Source organism: Eptesicus fuscus, chromosome 6 (genome assembly GCF_027574615.1).
Source record: "Eptesicus fuscus isolate TK198812 chromosome 6, DD_ASM_mEF_20220401, whole genome shotgun sequence".
NCBI lineage: Eukaryota > Metazoa > Chordata > Mammalia > Chiroptera > Vespertilionidae > Eptesicus > Eptesicus fuscus.
The window spans coordinates 33,359,241-33,381,659 of record NC_072478.1 but is presented as its reverse complement, the minus strand read 5'-3'; the positions used below and the strand labels follow the sequence as shown (position 1 = coordinate 33,381,659).

General features: G+C 43.2%; 1 protein-coding gene across 5 annotated transcripts in view; it reads right to left on the bottom strand.

The window, feature by feature from the left end:
* MSRA (methionine sulfoxide reductase A) overlaps nucleotides 1-22,419 on the bottom strand; it is a 431,326-nt gene that overhangs the window by 67,532 nt on the left and 341,375 nt on the right. For all 5 annotated transcript variants that reach the window (XM_054717623.1, XM_008150757.3, XM_054717619.1 and 2 more), the window contains one exon: nucleotides 19,338-19,444. In XM_054717623.1, the coding sequence (XP_054573598.1) occupies nucleotides 19,338-19,444 (107 nt within the window). The remainder of the gene's footprint in view (nucleotides 1-19,337; nucleotides 19,445-22,419) is intronic.

The following is a 22,419-nucleotide window of genomic DNA, read 5'->3' as shown; positions in this document are numbered from 1 at the left end:
CAGGATAAGAACGCAGGTCTTCTCACTCCAAAGCCAATATCTTTTAGCTGATATGTGCTACTTCCTTAGCAGGAGGGAAAACCCTCCCATCCTGCATCTTAGAGATAATGGTCACATGTCAGTTTTAGGCATAATGCTGCCATTTGGGACCATTTGGGAAGGCATTCTACCTTCAAAGACCTCTTGGGTGACCAATAGAGCCACAGAGGTGCTTCACTCAGCAAGACTGAGGATGAATTCATTCATCATTCATTAATGACACCCACATATGCCTAAACAGGATCTTAGAGAGCAGGGCCATGGATTGTAGATTATCTCATTTGGCTGAATACATAAAACTAGTTATTTATAGGACATTATTTTAAAATCTCTGTCTTTTTGTTGTTCTTTTGCTAGTGAAACCTTTAAATTCACATATACTGTTTAAAAAATATTAAAAGTTTTGCAGTAAAAATCTGTTAGCTTGTATGTGAAAGTCACCAGGGCCAATTTCCTGCACGTCCCCCCACCCCCCGCCCCAAGTAAGAATGTATTAGATTTACATTTGTCAAATGAGGTGTACTGGGTCACCTACCATCACTAAGCTCTCCCACGCACTGATCAGTAAACAATTAAAACATGGCTTGGGAATGCAATTTGCAAATGATGGTGCTACAGAAGCGCACATTCCACATTGGGGGAAAAAGAAAAAGAAAAACATATGTCGCAAACAAATTTTAATCATCATAAATCATGCTTCAGTTTATTCAACTGCAATAATACTATTTGTTGGCTCATTATGAGGTTTCATACCACCTTGAAAACACTGATCGTGCCTGCATGACGTGCAGCATGGATTGTTGGGTCTGACATGTAAACTAATTATATCCGCTTTTTGTTCTGCCTTCAGCCTACTGGGAAGGCGTATACAAATACGGCGTTCACTATGCAACCTGGAATCCTCATGCTTTGCTCAGTTGCTCAATCAGACTAAAGGTTGTCAGAAAAGGGAACAACCTTGACCATGAGATGGGGAAAAGTTGGTAATAAATCCTAGGAGTGGTACCTGCTGTAATATTACAGATGTGCACCTCTAAGAGTTAGTTGATTTGAAGCAAAAAGAGGATTATAAAAATGATGAAGAAATTTGGAGTTTATCAGAGTGTATTTTGGCTAATATTTATTGAATGCTTATGTAAGATGCCATTCCCTATCTACACACTGTCTCGTTTAATTTTCCCAGCAAGCCAGAGGTATTTTTATTATCTACATTTTACTTATGAGGATATTGAGGCCAGAGAAATTAAAAAATTTGTCCGAGATCACACAGTAGCAGAGTTGGGTTTGGAACCCAGATGTCTTTCACTTGAGCCTGTGCCCGAAGCCACTAAACTAAAGGCAGGACAAGACAGTGGTCAGAAGCTGTAGGTTCTAAGCTCAGTTTGGCAACTGGGCTCCAATTCTTTCTCTCGGATCCTTTTCCAGGTATGACAGTGAGTGAGTCAGTGATGTCTGCTTTCATTTCTGTGCTACTCTGAGACACATCACTTGGTACCACATACAACCTGTGTACTCAAGATCAACAGTTCAGTGTGGCTTGGGAACCACTGAGGCTCCCCAAGACTTTTTCAAGCTCCACAGGACCAAATCTACTTTCATAATAATACTAAGGTATATTTTCTTTCTTTTTTTTTTTTTCATTCTCATTCTCTCAAGAGTGTAGATGGAATTTTCCAAAGCTATATGACATGTGATGGTATTACTCTGTTGGCAGTTGGAATGTGTGCTGTGTTTTAAATTTTTCATTTTTAATTTCTAATATGGTGAACCTCAATAGATATAACTCTCAAAAACAAAAGTTCATTGGGGTCCTCAATAATTTTTAAGCATTTAAAGAGATCCTGAGGGCCCTAATCGGTTTGGCTCAGTGGATAGAGCGTCGGCCTGCGGACTGAAAGGTCCCAGGTTCGATTCCGGTCAAGGGCAGGTACCTTGATTGCAGGCACATCCCCAATAGGAGGTGTGCAGGAGGCAGCTGATCGATGTTTCTCTCTCATCGATGTTTCTAACTCTCTATGCCTCTCCCTTCCTCTCTGTAAAAAAGCAATAAAATACATTTTAAAAAATAAAATAAAGAGATCCTGAGGTTAAAAAAAAAAATCTGAGAACCACTGCCCGAGGTCATGTCCATAAGACCAATGGAAACAAAATGACCTAAAATCTCAAACACTAAAGAACAGACTTAAGAACAAAAAGACTGGAGCTTCTGTACAGCTAATTATGAACATTCTAATTCATTGAACTGAGCAGACCCAGCTGACTATGAAGCACAGGAGGACCAGACAGGGGGAGAAGGCTGCTTGAGAAGAACTTGTGGTTAACTCATCCCCCAAAGCCTTACCCATGAGCCCACCACTGAGTAGGTGTAGCTATTTTTAAGGGAAAGAATGTACTGGTAGAAAACTGAGTTATAAGTGTACCTGAGCTAGCAACTGTCGTTCATGACCCAGGCCTTCCTCATCAACAGTTGAGTGTTCAAGGTGGACTCTGTTGGACAGGTCATGGCCTCTGTGTGCAAGGTGCTGATGTAACTGAGGACTTCAGTGAGACTAAATATGGTGTGCCAGGGTGGAAAGAGCATGAAGAGAAGAGAATAATATGGATCAAGCCCTCCTGCAAGTCGGGAGCTTGGTACATCTGATCTCATTTATTCTACACAATATGCTTCCGGGTTCACATGATTAGATCCATTTCTGAGATTAGGACATTGAAACTGAGTGATGAAGTTGTTTATCTAGGCTGAGTGATAAAGTTGGTTATCTAGGCTCAAGCACCTAAGACTACGTTGTAAGACTAAGGACTAAGCACTAAGGTACCCAAGACTGAGGACTTGTCCACTACACTGAGGTTCCCAAACCTAGGTGTGCATCAAAACCATAAATTTCACATTTCCTGGCCCCACTCCTAAAGATTCTAATTCAGTTGATGTGGGTGGGGTCTGGAATTCACAGAACCCTATAAACAGTTGACTTCTAGCTTTTTTATTTTTTTTCAATCGCTATATGATTAGTTGGATAAGTCATTTCACATTTGAAAGCCCTTTTCACACTAGCACTAATGGTTGGCTTTATTTTCAGGGCTATTTTTGTTGTTGATGTTAAAATAAAAACCCACACAGTATTTTTATTACATCTTTAGCTAAGTGGAGACTGAACCAATAGAGAAGCTGATGCAGGTGCTCTTCCAAGCTCTAAATGGTCACACATACACCTTTCTAGACTTGGATTCTGCACATGGGTTTCCACAACATCCTCCCCCACAATATGCAGGTGGATGGAAATACTTTTGAAGTGAATTGAAATGTGATCGTCTATAATCCTCACTCTGCAAAGTAAGTTTCATACAGACCTTCTCCTTTATGATTTTACTAGAAGCCCGTTGCATGAAGTTTCATGCAAAAGACCTTCCTTCACCTGGCTGCTGGCACCAGTTTTCCGCCAGCACCAGTTTTCCTCTGGCCACCCGCTGATCGGAGCGCCGTTTCCTCTGGCCTCCAACGCGATCGGCCACCCCGAGTTCCTCCAGCACCGTTTCCTCTGGCCACCTGCCGATCGCCTCCCGCCAGCACGATCGGCCACCCTGAGTTCCTCCAGCGGTGCTGATGGAGGAACTCTGGGTGGCCGATCGCGCTGGCGGGAGGCACTCTGATCGGCGGGTGACCAGAGGAAAACTGGTGCTGGCGGAAAACTGGTGCCGGCAGCCACGCAATCAGCCACCCCGAGTTCCGCCACTGGTGCCTTCCGCCGGCCCCATGAGTCCTCCCCCAGCGCCGGCCATTGGGGCCAGCAGGAGGAATGCCAGCCCAATGGGCCACCCCGAGTCCTCCCCCCACCAGCCCAATGGGCCACCCCGAGTCCTCCCCCCACCAGCCCAATGGGCTACCCCGAGTCCCGCCCCCAGCCTCCCAACGGCCCAATAGTGGGCGTAACGGAGTGATGGTAATTTGCATATTACCATTTTATTAGGTAGGATGGTATGTTTCTATTTAGCTGATGTCCAAACCATCCCAAAATACACAAGTGACCAAAATAATTTTGAGAGAGAAAAGTAGTGGGGACGATGGATGATTTAATAATCTCACTGGCTCTGACACCAATCTCCTCCCTGTCCTTAGCCAGGGGCCTCTACTCAGCTTGTATTCGAGTACAATACAGCCTAGACCCTCAACAGAAGGAACAACAAAATGTCCTCAAGCCATTAGCTTCGGATCTTGACAAACCAAACACTAAGGACACACACTTAATAAATATAAAATAGGCATGATAAAGCATGAGTAGAACCCCATGTAGAAATCTGTCAGGTGACAGAATGGAAAAAGTGTGCATAGAGTTTGGAATCAAAGGACCAGAGTATTCATCCTGGGCTCACTCATTTGTAAGTCGTGTGACCTTGGAAACTGTCAGATTCTGTCTCCTGTAAAGCAGGAATTCGCTGGAACTACCTCATGCTCACTGGGAGGAGCAGATGACAGAGTGTTCATGGCAGCTCCTTCTTCACCCTCAACCATGTTGAATGGTGCTGTCAGTGTCGGCCAGGGGGCAACAGCCAAATCCCATCTGGTGCCAAGCTCTGAGGTTGAAGATCCTGGGTGTGGCAGGAGTACATGTGCCCCTATCCATCACTCATTGGTGGGAACCTCAAACCCTGCCTGCAAAAGGGAACCCAAAGAGGCAGCTGGGGTTCGGTCACGGAGACTATACCTGTCTGATTTGCCAGGTGCAGAATCAGGCCTTGGGGCATGGATTCATTTGGCCATGGGGTAAGGATACCAGTAACCTACAGCTATGATGCCAGAACAGTAAAATTCCAATGCGTTGTTAAATTCAGAGGTGACTCCAACAAGAGAAAAACGATTTTAAAAACAATCAGTTTCAGGTGTAGATTTTGAAATGGAATGCTGTCCTCTTTTCATTTTAGAGTGACAGGGTAATGGTCAAGGTAAATGGAATCTGATAGAGGCTTTTATTCTGACAGCTTAACTGAGGCCCAGGCCTTCTCACTGTGGAGATGTGTGGGAGTAGAAAGGGTCATCCTCCGAATTTCAAATCCAAATGCTACAAAAGAAAAGAGAGCTGAAAGGAGTTCAAGGTGAAGGAAAAGGCAGCCCACTTTTCTTTATGTGCTCTGCTTTTGTCCTTCACACACTTCACACTTGAGGGAGAAACTAATGACATTGACCTTGGGGCCCCCATTCCACCCGGCATGTACACAGCTGTGGCATGGTCCCTGCGGGCTCCTGCCCACGGCAGCATGCTCCGTTAATGTGGCCCAGCCAGCAGCTGACTGAAAACAGTGGCAGGCAAGCACTAGGCACCCGACCCCTGACACCGTGGGCCTTTTTTTCCTCCTCTCCGCCAGCAGCCAATGGGCGGGCTCTCTCCACCAGCTGCCATGGCAACGAGAAGACTGCTCTGCAGTGCCCAGAACAGATGTCACATGAGCAGAGATGAATGTGGTGGGGGTGGGGAGCATGTGGTGGGGGCGGAGGGGTTTGGGGGACACATTTGGAGTTAAATGGTCCCACCAGAGGGAGTAAGGCATATTTTGAAGTAAGTGCAAAGCGGTAACATCTATTTTCTTTTTTTCCCTCGTCCTTTAAGTTCTAAACCCACACGCACACACACAAATGTCCTTTCATTTCTGCTACTGAGGTGCCGCGGCTCTCTGACTTTCATGGCGAACATGAAAGCTCTGATTTCTGGAAGCCTTAAATGAGCATCGCCTCCATTGCAGAAATGCAAGCAGGCATTGAGGAACTGGCGGGGCAGCTCTGTTGCGGGGAACTGGAGAAACTTCGAACCACAAAGAGCTGAGACAAAATCCACGGGAATTTTAATGGCAAACGCATTGCCTCTGTAGGCAAACAACAAACCCTGTTTCACTCTTGTTGCCACTAAAATGGAAGGGCTCCCACTTCCCTCCCCCCTGGTGTGGGTTCTCTGATCGGACCACTCCTAGGGCCATCTTACATAAACTAAACGAGCGCAAGGCTTATAAATCTACCTGCTTGAGCAACAAAGGCTCTTTTGTTGTCTCTAAAATAGATCCTATCCTAGCTGAAATACTGTGTTTAAAATGTTTCCACTGACTTCCATTTATCTCGCACTGAAATTAACAAGCACAGCCTGTGCACGCAGGCGCACCGCTAAACCTATATGTTAGTTGGTAAGATAAGAGTGATATTAGCAGCAGGCAGGCACTAGACACTGCAGGCCTTTTTTCCTCCCTGCTTGGAGCCAATGGGCAGAAACCTAATCCTGTTCCTGTTATCAGACCCCATGAATCAGGGAGGCAAGAGGGACAACATATAGGTCCTGTCCTAATCCGATGGATGAAATGCACTGAATGTGCCAGAGGATGGGGAAAATGTTGTTTAGAATTATTTTGCACTTGTGCTGAATTCCTCCAACAAGCATTCATAAAGGGCCTGCCTGCTTTGTGCAAAGAGCCACACGGAGTGCTGCACTGGATGCAAAGCAAGGGAAGGTGCCACTTACAATCAGGAAGGAAAAGAGACATGGAAGCTCTCAGAACAGGTTGGACGAAATGAGCGTGGCCAACTAAGCAGGATGAGACCATGGAAGCAAGCAGGCTCTGAGAAGTGTCCTGGTGTGTGGGGAGATGAGAGCGCCAATTCTGTGACAGACACCTGACATATATACCATTATTCTGTGATGCTTAGAACACCCTATAAAGTAGCCATTATTACTAGTGTCCTATTTAACAAATCAGGAAACCCAGGCTTAGAGGGGTTAACAGTCCAAGGCCATACCATTCGCAAGTTGCAGTGCCACTGTTGTCCCAAGTCATCCACCCACCTCCATGGGGGTTTTGCTCCATCAACCATGAGGCACATGCTGCAAAGACTGCAACTGTGTGTGTGTGCACCGTGTCCAGGCCTTCACCTAAGCAATACCACCAATGAAATCATGGACTTTGAACATCCCCTGCCTGTTTCCTAATACACATTGAAACAAGTACATAACTGTTAACATTTAAAAGGTTTATCTGGACACACCCTAAAGTAATTTTGTGTGCCACATGGGGTATATATGTCGCACTTTCCCATGTTGGCCTTGAAAGATGAATGAGTGTGGCCTGTGGAGAATTTGAATTCGCTCAAATGATACTCTATGTTGGTCAGGGTTATTTGGCACATATACCTCCACTAAAATGGTTCTCACAAGAATGCTTTCTTCCGTCATTGTTCTGGCCAGTAAGTGAAATCCTAAGGTGCTTGCAAAGCACTTGAATAAAAAGCAGTGGACATGAATAAAAGACTGATGGCCGGCTGGCCCTTGTCTACATAGCTCCTGGAAGCTGCTACTGCAGGCCAAACTCCACCTCAGGGATGGTTCCATGCCACTGCAGCAACAAGCTACAGCCACCAGAGGGCAGTAACACAAACCAGATTTTTCATTTGGATCCAAATGTGGATGCACAGTTTAATAATATGTAAAGCCTATTATTACCAGCTTTTCCTTTCCCCACCCCCTGTTAATGAAAAAATGCCCAGGGGTAATGCAGATATTTCTAAATACAGTGCAAGAAAGGGCAATCTGCACTCATACACAGGGCGTCTAACACACAGTAGTAAGTGGGAATGAAAACAATCACCCAGATGCAACTAAACCATTAAGGCTAAAGATTTAGCTGTCTATAGGGCTGCATACTTAGAAACAGAGATACCAAACTACAGAAATGGCATTTTAAAAACATTTACTTGACAAGTTTTTATTTAGAGTTCATAATAATCCCTGTAATGATAACCACAAAATTACAAGAGGGGTGTGAGAGGAATTTCATCTTTATTGCTAGGCATATAAAGGGGGATTTTTCTTTTTGACTAAGGTAAGTGAATGAATTATTCAGGGCCTTTTCATGGACATTTAAAAATCATAGCTCCATGCTTTAAACAATAGCACAAATAAAAAAATTAAAAAGAAGAACTGGCTAATCCCCAAGCTACAAAATATCAACTGACATCCACCCATTCTATTCAGGGTGCTTCTAAATGATTTTAGGTGTTGGTAAAAGCAGAGTCTTTTAGTGCTCCTACTGGTTTTAACATCATAGTATAGAGAATACAATAGATTGCGAGAGGATACTTCTAGTAGCAACCTACCCATTTCCCTGGGAACAAAGGAACAGAATGAACCTGCCATTTTCTCAATTCATGACAGAAAGGAAGATTCCCTGGTCCTATATTTTCACAATGGTTTGAATCCGAGGACCTCGGGAAAAGCAGGATGCAGACAGCCTCGTCTCTGGAGTTGCCACACTGAACCCTGATATTCGTAAAAATGCTTGACAGAATACTATGTGTCTGCACAGAGCCTGTGAGAAAAGCATTTGGAAATCAGAATCAAATGACTGTAACTCTCTAAATGTCCTATCCAGGTCACCTCGGGATGTGAGTGAAGCCCTCTGAGCTTCAGTTTCCTCCTAAGGTGGCAGGAGAAGAGACCCTGAGCTACCTCCCGATGGGGGTCAGCGTCACTCATATAATATGGGACAAAGCACTGAAAACTATTAAGATTTATTTTTTAAAATTTTGTTCTTATTTCCCCATTTTATAGACAAGGAACGAGAGTTTTACAGCCTTGTCCAAGGTCACAGTCAGTAAAGGCAGAGCAAGACCCCAGCCAGGCATTCTCATCCAAGGCCTTGGTTCTTCCCAGCCTTCGATCTGGGTCAGTTTGAGCTGCCATAACAGAGTGCCACAATCTGGGTGGCTTAAAACAAGACATTCATTTGTCATAGTTCTGTAGGTTGGGAAGTCCCAGATAAAGGTGCCAGTGGGGTAGGTTTCATTGTGGGGACTCTTCTCATGAACTATAGATAGCCACCATTTCCCAGTGTGCTTACATGACCCCTTCTTTGTGTGCATGTGGAGAGAGAGAGCTCTCTGGAGCCCCTTCTTATAATCCTAATCACCTCTCAAAGGCCCCATCTCCAAAGGCCACCATATCAGGGGTTAGGGCTTCAACATAAGCATTTGGGGAGGGGGCCCTACACAAACATTCAGGCCAGAACAAGGGGTAACAGTGGCCTTCTTTATCTGACCACATCTTTTCAGTTCAGGTCAACAAATATTTGCTGACAAGCTGCTAGGTGCCAAGTACAGCTCCAGGCCTTAGGGAGAATAAGAATGAATAAAAGAGCTCACTGAACATCAGTCTAGTGCCTTGGAAATGGTCTACAGAAAGAGCATTTGTGACATGTGGGCTTTTGTGACTGGGTACAGCACCGTTTATTTGAGCAAACTTCAGAGATCATCTTCAGAGAGCTGTGCCTGAAACAGTTGCAATGCAAATCTGCCAACTAATCAGTACACAGTATTTGATAAGGTAATTAATGTATTAGTTTACTGAGGAAGGTAGGGGAAGGGAAAGAAGAAGGGATATTTTCAAAATTTCAGCCTAGAGATGCTTATGAGAAAACACAAAGGATCTGCTCCTCCTGATAGGAAATTATCGAGTCCAGTTATATCATGATGATTATAGCATAACTGTATATTTACTAAGTATATTTAATTTTTCTTAATTGAGTTGCCAAAATTAAAACTACTTTCTGGATTGGAAAACTGAAGGGGCTCAGCTTCAATTAATGCCTATGGGTGACTTCTACATGGCAGTAGTAGGTGTGTGTATGCTAGTAGCTTTTTATATTTTTATATATAAGTATTTAGTCCATAACAAGTGGGATATTACACATATGTAAAATCTCATTCAACTCTTATAACAAGCCTATGAGGAAATTTTGCTGTCCACACTTAGGGAATTTTCAAATGAAGATCAGAAAAGTCAGAAATAGTAACTGAGTACTAAAATATTCTTGCCAACCCTTCAAACATTATTTTGTTTACTTACTGGTACATACACCCATGCCCTCCCATCTGCTCCCAAATCTAGCTCTTAAGGATTTTTTTCCTGTTGTTATATTTGGTTTGCTACTTCATTTTAGTAAGTAGTATGGGTCTTTTTTGAAGGTAGATATATTTGAAAAGGGATAAGCTTATGTAAATTTCTACTTCCTTTCAAAACCAGACAAGGACCCCAAGAGAGAGGAGATCTTGTTCCATCTTCTCTGGTGAATGGGTGTGTTTTGTCTATGGTCCCGGGGTCTAGAGGAAGCCAGATGGCCAGTCCACCTCTCCCAAGCAGCCCAAGCATAAGAGCTTCCAGTTTCAGTCCCCATTTGAGGCTGGACATTTAACGGAGGTACATTGGAAACCAGGCCTGAGGACCATAGTGGACGGAATAATGGTGCCCCCAAATGACTGTGTCTCAATCCCTGGAGTATGTGAACGTTACTTTATATGGTAAAGACTTCACTTCTCAAATGTGATTAAGTTAAGGATCTTGAGGTGGGGAGGTTACCTTGGGTTATCCAGTGGGCCCTACATGTGTCCTGATAAGAGAGAGGTACAGGGAGATTAGATATAGAAGAGGAAGAAGTATGGTGACCACCAAGGCAGAGACTAGAGTGAAGTGGCCTCACGCCAGGAAATGTTAGCAGCCACTAGAAGTTGGAAGAGGGAAGAGAGGGATCCCCTCTAGAGTCTCTGGAGGGAGCACAGCCCAACTGAAACCTTGATTTGGGCCAGTGGAACTGTGGAATTCCGGCCTCCAGAACTGTAAGAGAATGAATTTCTGTTGTTTTAAGCCACCAAGTGTTTGGGAGTTTGTAACAGTAGCCATGGGTAAATATGATGGGGCAAAAAGTCAGATAATTAGAAAATTAGAGAGACAGTTTCATGTACCAATCACTGACTTCATCTCACCAAATATTATTTTATGATTGTGGTATTTAGCAATTTCTTGTGTCAAGAGAGATTGCAAGGTAGGCTTTAGGGTAAAGAGCAGTATGGTTAATGCAGTAGTTAAGCCCTAACACGTACCAAACAAAGCAGCAATACCTTGGACCTCTGAATTTGTTCTCTTGGTGGCAATAGTGAGTCCACACAGGAGTTAACTTTGAAATGCAAAGAAACAAAACCATTCTTTATGATGGCTGCACAGCTGTGAAATTTTCCATGAGTGACTGTAGTTCTCATCCTGAGTCCCCAGATCTTGTGAGCTTTATTCAAAGGGTCTGAGATCTGAATAAGAATTATATGTTAATTCTTAGATGTGCCATGATAATTCAGCACTCTGACTAGAAGTTACATATGTCTTATGGGAAGGCAGCAAAATGATTGTCTGGGACCCTGTAGGCCAAGGAATTTGGATTTTATTCTAAAAGCCATAAGGCAGCCATGGAGGAGCTGACACAGGAAAAGGAAATGAGTGGAATTAGATTCAGGAAGATGCTCTGACTGCCCTGTGTAGGTAGGTGGTGTGGAGAGAGGTAAGCAGCACATTAGTCTAGGAACTGATAATGGTGCCTGAATTATGAGAGTGAACATGAAGATGAAAGAGAAGGCACACTGGAGATATATTTAGAGGTAGAATCGAGGTTAGTCTGATTAATTGGAGGTGAATCGGGGATGACTCCCAGGGATCTTGCATAAGCAAGCTAAAAGACGATGGCTGGGAAGACTGGCAATGGGTGAGGACAAGGAGCTGTGGGGCTTGTTTTAGGAGGCGGGGGTGGGAATCAAGCCTCCAGTTTAGGAAATATTATGTTACAAGTAAGTGGAAATAATAAGTAAGTGGTGGAATATGGGAATCTGGAACCCAGAGGGTAGTCCTAGACGATAAATTTTGAGCATCATTGGAGTAGAGATGGCATTTAAACTATGCTAGAAAAAAGAAGCAAAAACTTAATTGGAAGCACAGGTAGGTAGGTTATTTGAAAATGAAAGCTGTTCCCTCTCTCTCTCTCTCTCTCTCTCTCTCTCTCTCTCTCTCTCTCTCTCTCTCTCTCTCTCTTTTTCACACCCACACACCCCCCCCCCACCCCCCCAACACACACACACCAAATAATAACTAATAATTTGTCAGGGCTTAACTGGAGAGCATGGGGAGTGACTGACTATTTGGCTGCAATTTGAGTGCTTTGGGAAGAAAATTAAATAATCAAAGCTGAAGCAATTCTTAAAAATGCTTGTTGTAATCCAACAATGCATACTGTTTTTATCTTTCATTTTGGGTACTTTTCTTTAAAATTATACGATATAGAGTATAGATGACAGATTGCTAGATAATTGAAATTTAAGGTGAAATATGGTAAATACTTAGAGATTATAGCTATGTTGAAGGTATGAATGAATGAATGGGAGGGTGGATAGATGGATGAATGAACAAACAGACTGAGAGTCTGATAGAGATAGATTTTAACACTGTTTTATATTTGAAGCATAGTGGGTAATTTAACATTTACCCAAAAAAGATTATCCAGAGGAAAGGTTGTGCTTACTGTTGGTGAAGCCTTGAGGAGTTGGGAAGGAGGTAGGCCATGTAGCCAGGAGAACAGTCTCTAGATTTACTAATTCTCTTTCAAATTTCAAGAAACATAATATATCAGTGCGCAAAATATTTAATTCCTAAATGAGGAGTTGCATTTTCAGGATGTAAGAATCACATGTGAATACTCCCCACCGCCAAAGGCCATGATTCAGAATAGAATATAAGAAAATGTTTTTCATGACAGGTTCACTAGGGAATATTTGATAATCTGAAAACAATTAATAATAAATCAGACTATCTCCCTAATTAATACCATAAGCATATAATGCCAACATGAAACTCTGAGGAAAAAAATAAGAAAACGCAGTCAAGAAAAGATTACGAAGTCTTGGTCCAAAGGCAAGAACACCCCCAGGTGTGTGTGAAGTCTTCAGCTCATCAAAGACACAACACAGATGCCAAATTCTGTGAGCGCAATCCAGCCCTTTCAAGGTCAGTGAGCCCGGAGTGAAGTTTAACTTTCACTCTGACCTTCTTCTGTGAGACGCCAGCTCTTCCAATCTCAATAGAAATCAGGAAGCTTCTTCGGCCATTCTTCCTTGCCTAGGGTCGTTAGCGAGCCTGGTATCTACAACCCAGCCAACTTTGCACAAAACCACAGTTTAGATGGAAAATCACTTTGGGTTTCTGGCTCATCAGCAGAACTGCACATCTAATTAGCTCAACAATTGGTCCCTGTGATAAAATCAGCCAGTTTTATGTTCAAATAACTGCTCCGTGCTAAGCAATACTGTCACTCTAAACTTCACATATAAAGTTGCTGAAGAAGCTGGTTCCTAGGAGGTCACTGGGGGGCAAACTGACGAAGACTATCAAATTAGTACCCAAGTCAATGTTATACTAGTAGTTACGACATAGGGGGCCCACCAGGGCTCAAATAAGGTGAATTGCCAGAATGTAGTGACAGGGCCAGAAAAGCCAGCTCTATAGGGGAAAATAGTCTGCAGGCATAAAACGCATGGAAGGAGTCATCTGCAGAACTTCCCCACTCTTAGAAATAAAACTAAATGTTTATGATTACTGAGTCCTACGCCCTAATCTAGGATTGTTAAGAAATGACTCTTCCTATTGAAGACCTCTGTTGTTTCAGGAATTTGTTCAGGTCGCCCTGGGGAGAAAACATAGGCCTCTTTCTGTCCTTCTCTCAACTATTGAGGCAGCTGGTGATATCTGAGACTCTCTCCCACTCTGTGTGATCATTAGAAACCACGTTACTTTTGACGGTAAATGTAAATGCACAAATCAACTTCTTTATGGTACAGAAGCTAATTATTTCACCTCTCACAGGCATGTTGAATTAGTGATTTCGTGTGTGTGTGTGTGTGTGTGTGTGTGTACACTATCAATTATATCAACTGAATGGACAGTTGGTTAGAAATCTATACAAATTTTAAATTTGTAAATAAGAGATATATAAATGAATATAATTTTGCATAAAGATAAGATACACATACACCACAGTAAACATACCCATTTTATTTGTGTATGCATTAGATAAATATAGTCAGAGATATAAAAATGACTTCATTATGTAAAGTGCTTTAAACAGTGATTAGCATGTAGTAAGTACTCAGTTGGTACTGTTATTGCTGTCCTATTATTATCTTCATCATTATTTAGCTACATATACTATATATAAACATATTATGTAAACTACATACATAACTGTATGTTATATAACTATGTAATTGTAGCAGGATTCCTGCTGAAAATTAAACTTGTGTCTCTCTTTCTCTGCTGTAACAGAGGTGCCAGAAAGTCACTGAATCTTGGCAAACCACTCTTGGGACATTGTGGTCAGCTGCCTGGCCCGGGTTGGGTAAAGGACCCCTTGCAGCTTGTCTCAGGCACCAGCGCAGATCCTCTTGGCCTCACCTTTCTCTCCCCCGCCCCACTCCCCTGCAGTGCCCAGCTCTGCATGGACTAGAATTAGCTTTACGAAAGCACAACCCTGCAACACTTCACCTCACACCTATGCCATGTGCGTCTTGCCTCCTGCCTCCTGCCCAAGGGACACAGTATCCCGAGCCCACACATGTGCAAACCAGAAGTGGGAGATGGCATCCAATGGTCATATGCTTCCCTTCTTCCCCGAGAATGACTAGTCTTTTCATAAGGACCAAACAATTGGTTAGCAATAGCAGTAGCAGGGACCAACCTGAGTTGGTTCTCCTCCTTTGCTTTTCCACTCCCCCTCCCCTGTACTCCTGCTCCATGGCACCACATGCCGCAATAAATCTTCACACACAAGCCTTTGTCCTAAGATCTGCTCTCTATGACACCCAGACTAAGATAAAAATCACAGTGGTCACCCATGTGCCCGCATGCAATCAGCCCTCCCACTCCCAGGGTGGTGACACAGTCAGACACTTCATTCTTTTCTTCCTGAAAAGGAAAATGAGTTGATCCCTTGTGGTGTAGATGTGAAAAGGGGAAACGAGATGGTAGTTCCTAGTGCTCAAGGGGGGGATAGAGGATAAGTCCTGAGCCAGGGCTTCTGGGTGAAGGGCATGGGGGAGTGGCCGTGTCAGGAATGAGCGAGTTTTCTGCACTTGACTGAGCTCAGCCAGGGGTCCCCCAGGCTATGGCTTTCAGTACCAGCTCCCTTCAGTGGTGCCTGGAAAGTGGACCCTCATGCTGTGCATCTCCAGAAGGGGAAGGAGAGCAGTCCCCAAAGCAGCCCTCTGATGGCAATGAGGACTTGTGCCCTGTGGCAGTCCGTGTCCTGGCAGTAAGCCCACGCAGGAGTAAAACGCTTGGAATCCCGAGTCTCCCAGCTGGGGAGCCAGGCTCATATGCCCCCTGCCTCACGTGGAATCCGAGATGTGACAGCATTTGTTCTGTGAGTCCATGATAAAGCAGATACATGTGCTTATGTTAACAGCAATGAATATCTGGATGCTGGGGGCACAGGCATATTTATGCATAAATATTTATGCAAAAACCCCAATATTTATGCAAACCCCCCAATATTTATGCAAAAAATACCTTACTTTAAAAAAACAAGCAAAAATGTATATGAATGTATATATTTAATTTCCATATGCTTAGGTACAGAACACCCAAAGAGCATTTGGCTAGAATAACTGTCTAGAATAAAAGAGTAACATTCCCCAAATCTCAAAAAATAATGGAGAAATTATATAAACAATTAATATTTAATGTCTAAATTTTATTTCATATGTATATCCATTGTATAAAATCAATGTGGGTTCCACTTAACGCTAAAAGTAAGACACTATATTGGGGTAGAAACCAGAAAATTAGGTGGAAGTCAGCCTCTTCAACATCACATGGAAGGCACTGACCTTTTGCACTTAAAATTTTCATTGTGAATGCCAAATCATGTTGAGATATTCTGGAGAGAAACTAACATCCTTCCAAAGTGTCTTAGTATTGCTATATTACAGGACTGTGAATCTTTACAATACGCAATTTATATATAGCATCAATCATAGGTAACTTTAAGTATTAACTACTAAGATTGTCTTTACAATTAAATAGAAATCATTTTTAAGTTCTTGCTTGGGGCTGATTCTGAACCCAGAACAATGTCCTGCCTGGTGCAGACATTTCCCCGCCCATCTCTCAGATGTTGGTGTTCCTCAGGCCTAGACCTTCTCCTCTCATCTCATCACTTTCCTCAGTGAGTCTATCAGCAACTTGGGTTTCATTTACTAAGTATAAATAAACTCCAAATAATAATAAGGGCTGCCATTTGTTGAGCACTTACTATGTGCTAGGCCCTGCAGTTTTCAAGCATTAATCCAATTAATAGTCATAACCACCCTCCCTGCAAGGTAGGAACAGCCCACTTCTTCTAGAAATCACTTGGATGCCCATATCATGGGTAGCTCAAATGCCACATTTCCAAACTTAACTTACCTTCCCCACAAATTTGCCTGTGCTCCTCCATAACATCATACAAGTCATCACTGTCCAGAAACGTGTAAGTCACTCTGGACTCCTCCCTCTCATTTATTCTCCACTCCCAATCAGTTTCAAGTTCTATGAGTTCTACTTCATAAGTATCTCTTCATTCTATTCATACTTTTATCTTCTAGACAAAGCTCCCATCATTTCTGGCCTGGAGACCTGCAACAGCCACCCAACTCATCTCTCTGCATCTAGTCCTATTTTTTCTAATTCTGGCTACTCTACTAACTTAAACTTATGACACTGGGCATCTAAAATATGGGAGTAATAATAAGGTCTCTCATCCTTATACGCTGCTTGAGTAAATACAATATGTGGCATCTAAGTGTTAGGCGCTTAATGAAATCTTAACTCAGCTGACATATAAATTGAGGTAATTTGATGCTAGAGGCTACGCATAATCAGAAAGGTCATGATGAAAAGGGATATGAGAAAGAATGATTTAGAATTAAGTTTTTTAGGATATAAATATAAGTATACTTAAATTACTCTAAAACTTAGCAGCTTAAAACAACACAGCTTAGTTAGGTGCCCCTGGCCTGAGGTCTTTCATGAGGTTGCAAACTGTTACCTGGGTTTGCAATCCCATCTGAAAGTCTGCCTGAGGCTGAGGGGCTTCCAAGCTCACTCAGTGGTTCATGGAGGCCTTCGCCCACTGCCACACGTGAGCCTTTGCTCAGGGATGCCTGACAACACAGCTGCTGGTTTGCCCTTGGGCCAGTGATACAAGGGGCAGTGAGAGAGAAAGGGCCCCAAGATGTAAGTCACAATCTTGTTTTTTTTAATATCTTTTATTGATATTTTACAGAGAGGAAGGGAGAACGATAGAGAGTTAGAAACATTGATGAGAGAGAAACATCAATCAGCTGCCTCCTGCACACCTCCTACTGGGGATGTGCCCGAAACCAAGGTTCATGTCCTTGACCGGAATCGAACCTGGGACCTTTCAGTCCACAGGCCGATGCTCTATCCCAGGCGTCCTCAAACTACGGCCCGAGGGCCACATGCGGGTGTTTTTGCCGTTTTGTTTTTTTACTTCAAAATAAGATATGTGCAGTGTGCATAGGAATTTGTTCATAGTTTTTTTTAAAACTATAGTCCGGCCCTCCAATGGTCTGAGGAACAGTGAACTGGCCCCCTGTTTAAAATGTTTTAGGACCCCTGCTCTATCCACTGAACCAAACCGGTCAGGACTGTAAGTCACAATCTTTAATAAACTCATCTCAGAGGTGCTATCCCATCACTTTTGTTATTCAGTAGAAGTGAGTCATTAAATCCAACCCATACTCAGGGAGAGGGGATGACACACAGCCAGAGACCACCGAGCGCCATCCTAGAGGCTGCTTACTAGTACCACCCAGGTAGACATCACACCTTGCAGGGACGAGGGGGGATGCTGAGGAATAAGTGGGGCCTGTCAGAATCTCCTTTAGCCCTCTCTGCTTTTGGAGTTACATTGAGTTGCATGTCCTGCTAATTCTTCATCAGTAGATACACTCATCCCTGCCTCCTCCTCACTGCCACCCCTGCCGCATGGGAGACAGGTTGGAGAACTCACACATTCTTGGGAACTGTTGCATATCAGACTATTTACATAATTCTAAAATAGATCAGCATTACAGTAGCTACTGGTTCTGTTGTTAAATGTGAATCCAAATCAGGGGAATTGGGGAGACTGGGTGAAAAAGGTGAAGGGATTAAGAAGTACAAATCGGTAATTATGGAACAGTCACAGAGATGTAAACTACAGCATAGGGAATATAGTTAATAATATTGTAATAACTATGCACGGGGCCCCATGCATACTTGAAATATCGGGAGGACCACTCTGTAAAGTACATGATTGTCTAACCATTATGCTGTACATCTGAAACGAAGACACAATTATATTGAATGTAAATTGTAATAAAAAAAACTTTAAAAATTTAATTAAAAATAAAGTGGATTAAGTATAACTATAAAAAGAAAACAATAATAATTAAAATTTAAGCATCATGAAGTTCTAAAAATTAAAGCAACTCAACTTATTATTATTTTTAATCCTCACCCAAGGATATTTTTCCATTGATTTTTAGAGAGTGGAAGGAAGGAGGAGAGACAGAGAGAGAGAGAAACATCAATGTGAGAGAGACATATTGATTGGTTGCCTCCCACACAGGCTCCACGGGGGCTGGGCCTGCACCTGAGGTGCATGCCTTTACCAGAATCGAACCTGGGACCCTTCAGTCAATGGGCAGATGCTCTACCCACTGAGCAAAACTGGCTAGGGCAACTCAACTTATTTTTAAAAGAATTAAACCTCTATTGGAGGAGATTTTAAAAATACAACACAAGTTAATAGTGAAAACAATTATTTTACGATATAATGTCCATATTTCCGAGAAGTATTTTTTACTATATTTCAGTCTACTGTTACGAGCAAGACGCAGAGCATTACAGGTTGAATGTGTGTAGAGACATGGAGAAAAGGGCTGTCTACCAGCCAAGGGGAGAGGCCCTGAGCAGATCCTTCCCCACAGGCCCCAGAAGGATCAACCCTGCTAACACCTTGATTTCAGACTTCCAGCCTCCAAAATCATAAGACAATAAGTACACTTCTGTTGTTCAAGCCACCCAGTCTGGTTCTTTGTGATGGCAGTCAGAGAAAACAAATACAGCAAGAAAAAAGAAAAAGAGAAATTCAGAGAGAGAGGCAGAGCAGGACAAAGAGTACAGGAGAAAGAATATGTGTTGATTTTAAAGAGAAATGCATAAGGGCCTATTATTAAAATCTCATTTAGCACATTTATGGAGCAGAGTGGCTCTATTCCAAGAGGCTGATAGAAATTTCCAGAAAAGGATGCAAATGGAACCCAGTGCCAGGTGAAAAGAGCCAGACTCTTCCTCCATAGGTGGGGCCACACCTGGCAGGGGCAGGCGCCAGAGCCCAGGAGCGATGGAAGAGCTCACCTTCTGGTAGTCCTCTTTGGATCGCAGGGCCGCCTCCATGTGTGTAGCAGAGGTCGGATAGATGGCTGACCGGTACTGAGAGCCATGGTCATTGCCTTGGCGCATGCCTGGGAACATGGAAAGCAGAGGATTAATGGAGTGACTGGACAGCAAGGCCAAGGCCACACGGTCTCTATGACTCGTGTGCCAAGTGCTTCTTTTAATTTTATCTTGCCATCTCCCTTCTTAAATAAGCATAAAATGCATTTGTTTTGCTTTGCCTATCTCAATTATAACACATATCTTTGAACCTAGATAAATTTATCACAGGTCTTGGATCATAGTAGATGCTCTCTAAGTATGTATTTTTCTATGCAGATACTTAAATCATCACCTAGTCCATTTATCACTTTCAAAGCTCTGTGATGCACATTATTTCTTTGGCTCCTAATGAGACTCCCTCTATGGCAGGTATTGCTGTCCCTCACTCAGCAGTTAAGGAAATGTGATGATGTGCATGTCAGGGCCTGGAACATTGCTTGGCACATGAGAGGTGCCTGTAAGTTACACAGTAACTGATGCTCAGCCTATGATCATACACCTAAGCAAAAAAAAACAAAAACCCCTGGGACTTAATGTTGCCCAATGCACTTTTCACCCTGTCACAGCTGCTAGGATGTAGATGGTGGTCGATTTCTAACTGAGTCATTTAGTCCTCAAAGCTAAATAGACACAGGCTTAATATGGATCCCCTACTGATCTCTATACTGCTGTCTGAATGAACTTCACATGTTTACTGCATCATTCAAGAATCAGTGTCAGTTTTAACAAATGCCCCAAAACTCCAACAGAAGAGTCAACCTTCCAAAGGAAACCAGTTTCGTATTTCAAACTTGATGCACAATCATATCACCTGGGGATGTCCTCAAAATTCAGGGTCTGATTTCATAGGTCTGAGTGAGCCTGAAATTCCGCATTTCTAAATTGCTCAGGGGTGGTGCGGGGTCACCAGATGCAACTTTGGGTAGCAAGGATTTAGTGTTTGCCCAGATATATTCAAGATTCCTTTATAACCTTTCAGCGACATTTTTAATTCCAGCAATGTGGTGAGGAAAACCTGAATCTTCCAAACTACACTTTCTCAGGTATGGCATTGACAAGGCTCCTTCCACCCCACCTGTCATATACATACCTTTCACAGAACTCCTATTCTTTTACATTTTTTAAATTGATGATTTATTTTTAGAGAGAGAGAGGAAGCGAGAGGGAGAGAGACAGAGAAACATCAATGTGAGAGGGAGATATCAATCGGCTGTCTCCTGCATGCCCTCTACTAGAGATGGGGCTCGAAACCCGGGTATGTGCCCTGACCGGGAATCAAATCAGTGACTTTTTGGTGCATGGGATGATGCCCAACCAACTGAACCACAGTGGCCCAAACAGAAATCCTTTTCAATCTTTAAGACTCAGTTCAAGCATCTTCTCTCTGGAAAACCTTCCCTGGTCACACCTCATATGACAGTCACGGACTCCTTTAGGCTCCCTCAGGCCTTGCAGGTCCTTCTCCTAGAGGTTTTATCATGCTGCATTGGTATCACGTGGTTGTCCCTCTTTCTCTTCTGAGGGCATAGCATTACAGCCATAGTACCTGATATAGCCTCAGCCAGAGGGATATACTTCCACTAATATTTGTTGCATGAAGAATAAATGCATTCATACCTTGTGATCTGGGGCCCTGCAATCAATACTGGAGGGCTCTGTCACATCCTACCTAATAATAGACAAATATGCAAATTGACCGCACCTTCGCTATGCCCTAGCCATGCCCACCAGCCAAAGCCACGCCCACCCGCGAGTATGCAAATTACCCCAACCAAGATGGCGGTTAATTTGCATACGCTGAGGGAGGGTGGAGTGAAGACTGAAGACAACTTAGAAGGAAGAGGGAGGAAAAGCGGAAAGCAAGATGACTGCCAGAGGGAAAGCCCAGGCGGGGCGGGGCAGGGCGGGGTGGGGCGGGGCAGGGTGGGCGGCAGCAGCGTTCAGGTGCAGGCGGTGCGGCCACAACGGCTGCAGCAGCGGCAGCGCACACGGCCGCAGCGGCGCTTGCAGGATTCTTCCTGCAAATGGGCTACTAGTTTACTTTATAAATGTAAATGCAAATTCAAATATAAATAAAATAGTCTTTCTTAGGAGCTACAGGAAAAAACTACAAATGAGCTGCTATGTTTGATCTTAGAGGTAAGCGCAGGAGTTAAAGACACCAAAGGCTCACTATGGCAGTTAATGGACGGGCAAGCTAGAACTCATGCTCACAACTGTGGGCCCAAAACAGAGGGTTAAGTGGTAACAAAACAGTGGGACTTAGGGTCAAGCCATAGGCTAAACCTCCAGCGAGGAGAAGATGGGACTCTGGATGTGTATATGTGAGTTTGAAGGGGTATTTCTGAAGCCTACTTGTCCACACCCTCAGCTTAGCTAACTTCTTGGCAATCTCCTTCTCCCACTGCTGAAGCTCCATCCTCTCCTCACTGCACAGAGATCAATGAGGACCAGGAACTAATTAGTTACTAAAAGAGCCAATAATGACACAAAAATGTTAATTTAACCCTTTGTACGCCATAAGCACCTATAGACGCAAGTAGCGGACCTCCCCCACATGCCATGAGTGTCTATAGCTGCAAACCTCGCATATCAACTCTGCTTGCCCAATTTTAAAATCAGACTTATTAGTGACATCTCTGGGTTTGTAAAGAAAATTATGGTAACTTAAATTCATAAATATTCCAGCGCATGTGGAAGAAATGGGGATGGTTTCCGTTTTGGACAAGTGGCAGTTAACTGGTTAATAATATATAAAAAAAATAAACCCTCTCACCCCTCCAATAAACAAATATCAAATTAAAATATCTATTTCATTATTGTATAAGTTATATATTCATATATACATCCCAGTATTATTAGCGTATCCTATCTAATAAAGACAGCATATGCAAATTGACCGTAACTCTGCGACAAAGATGGTGGTGCCCACAGCCAATAAGAAGGGAATATGCAAATTGATGCGACAAGGCAAGAGGCGGAAGGCGGCTCTGGCTGAGTG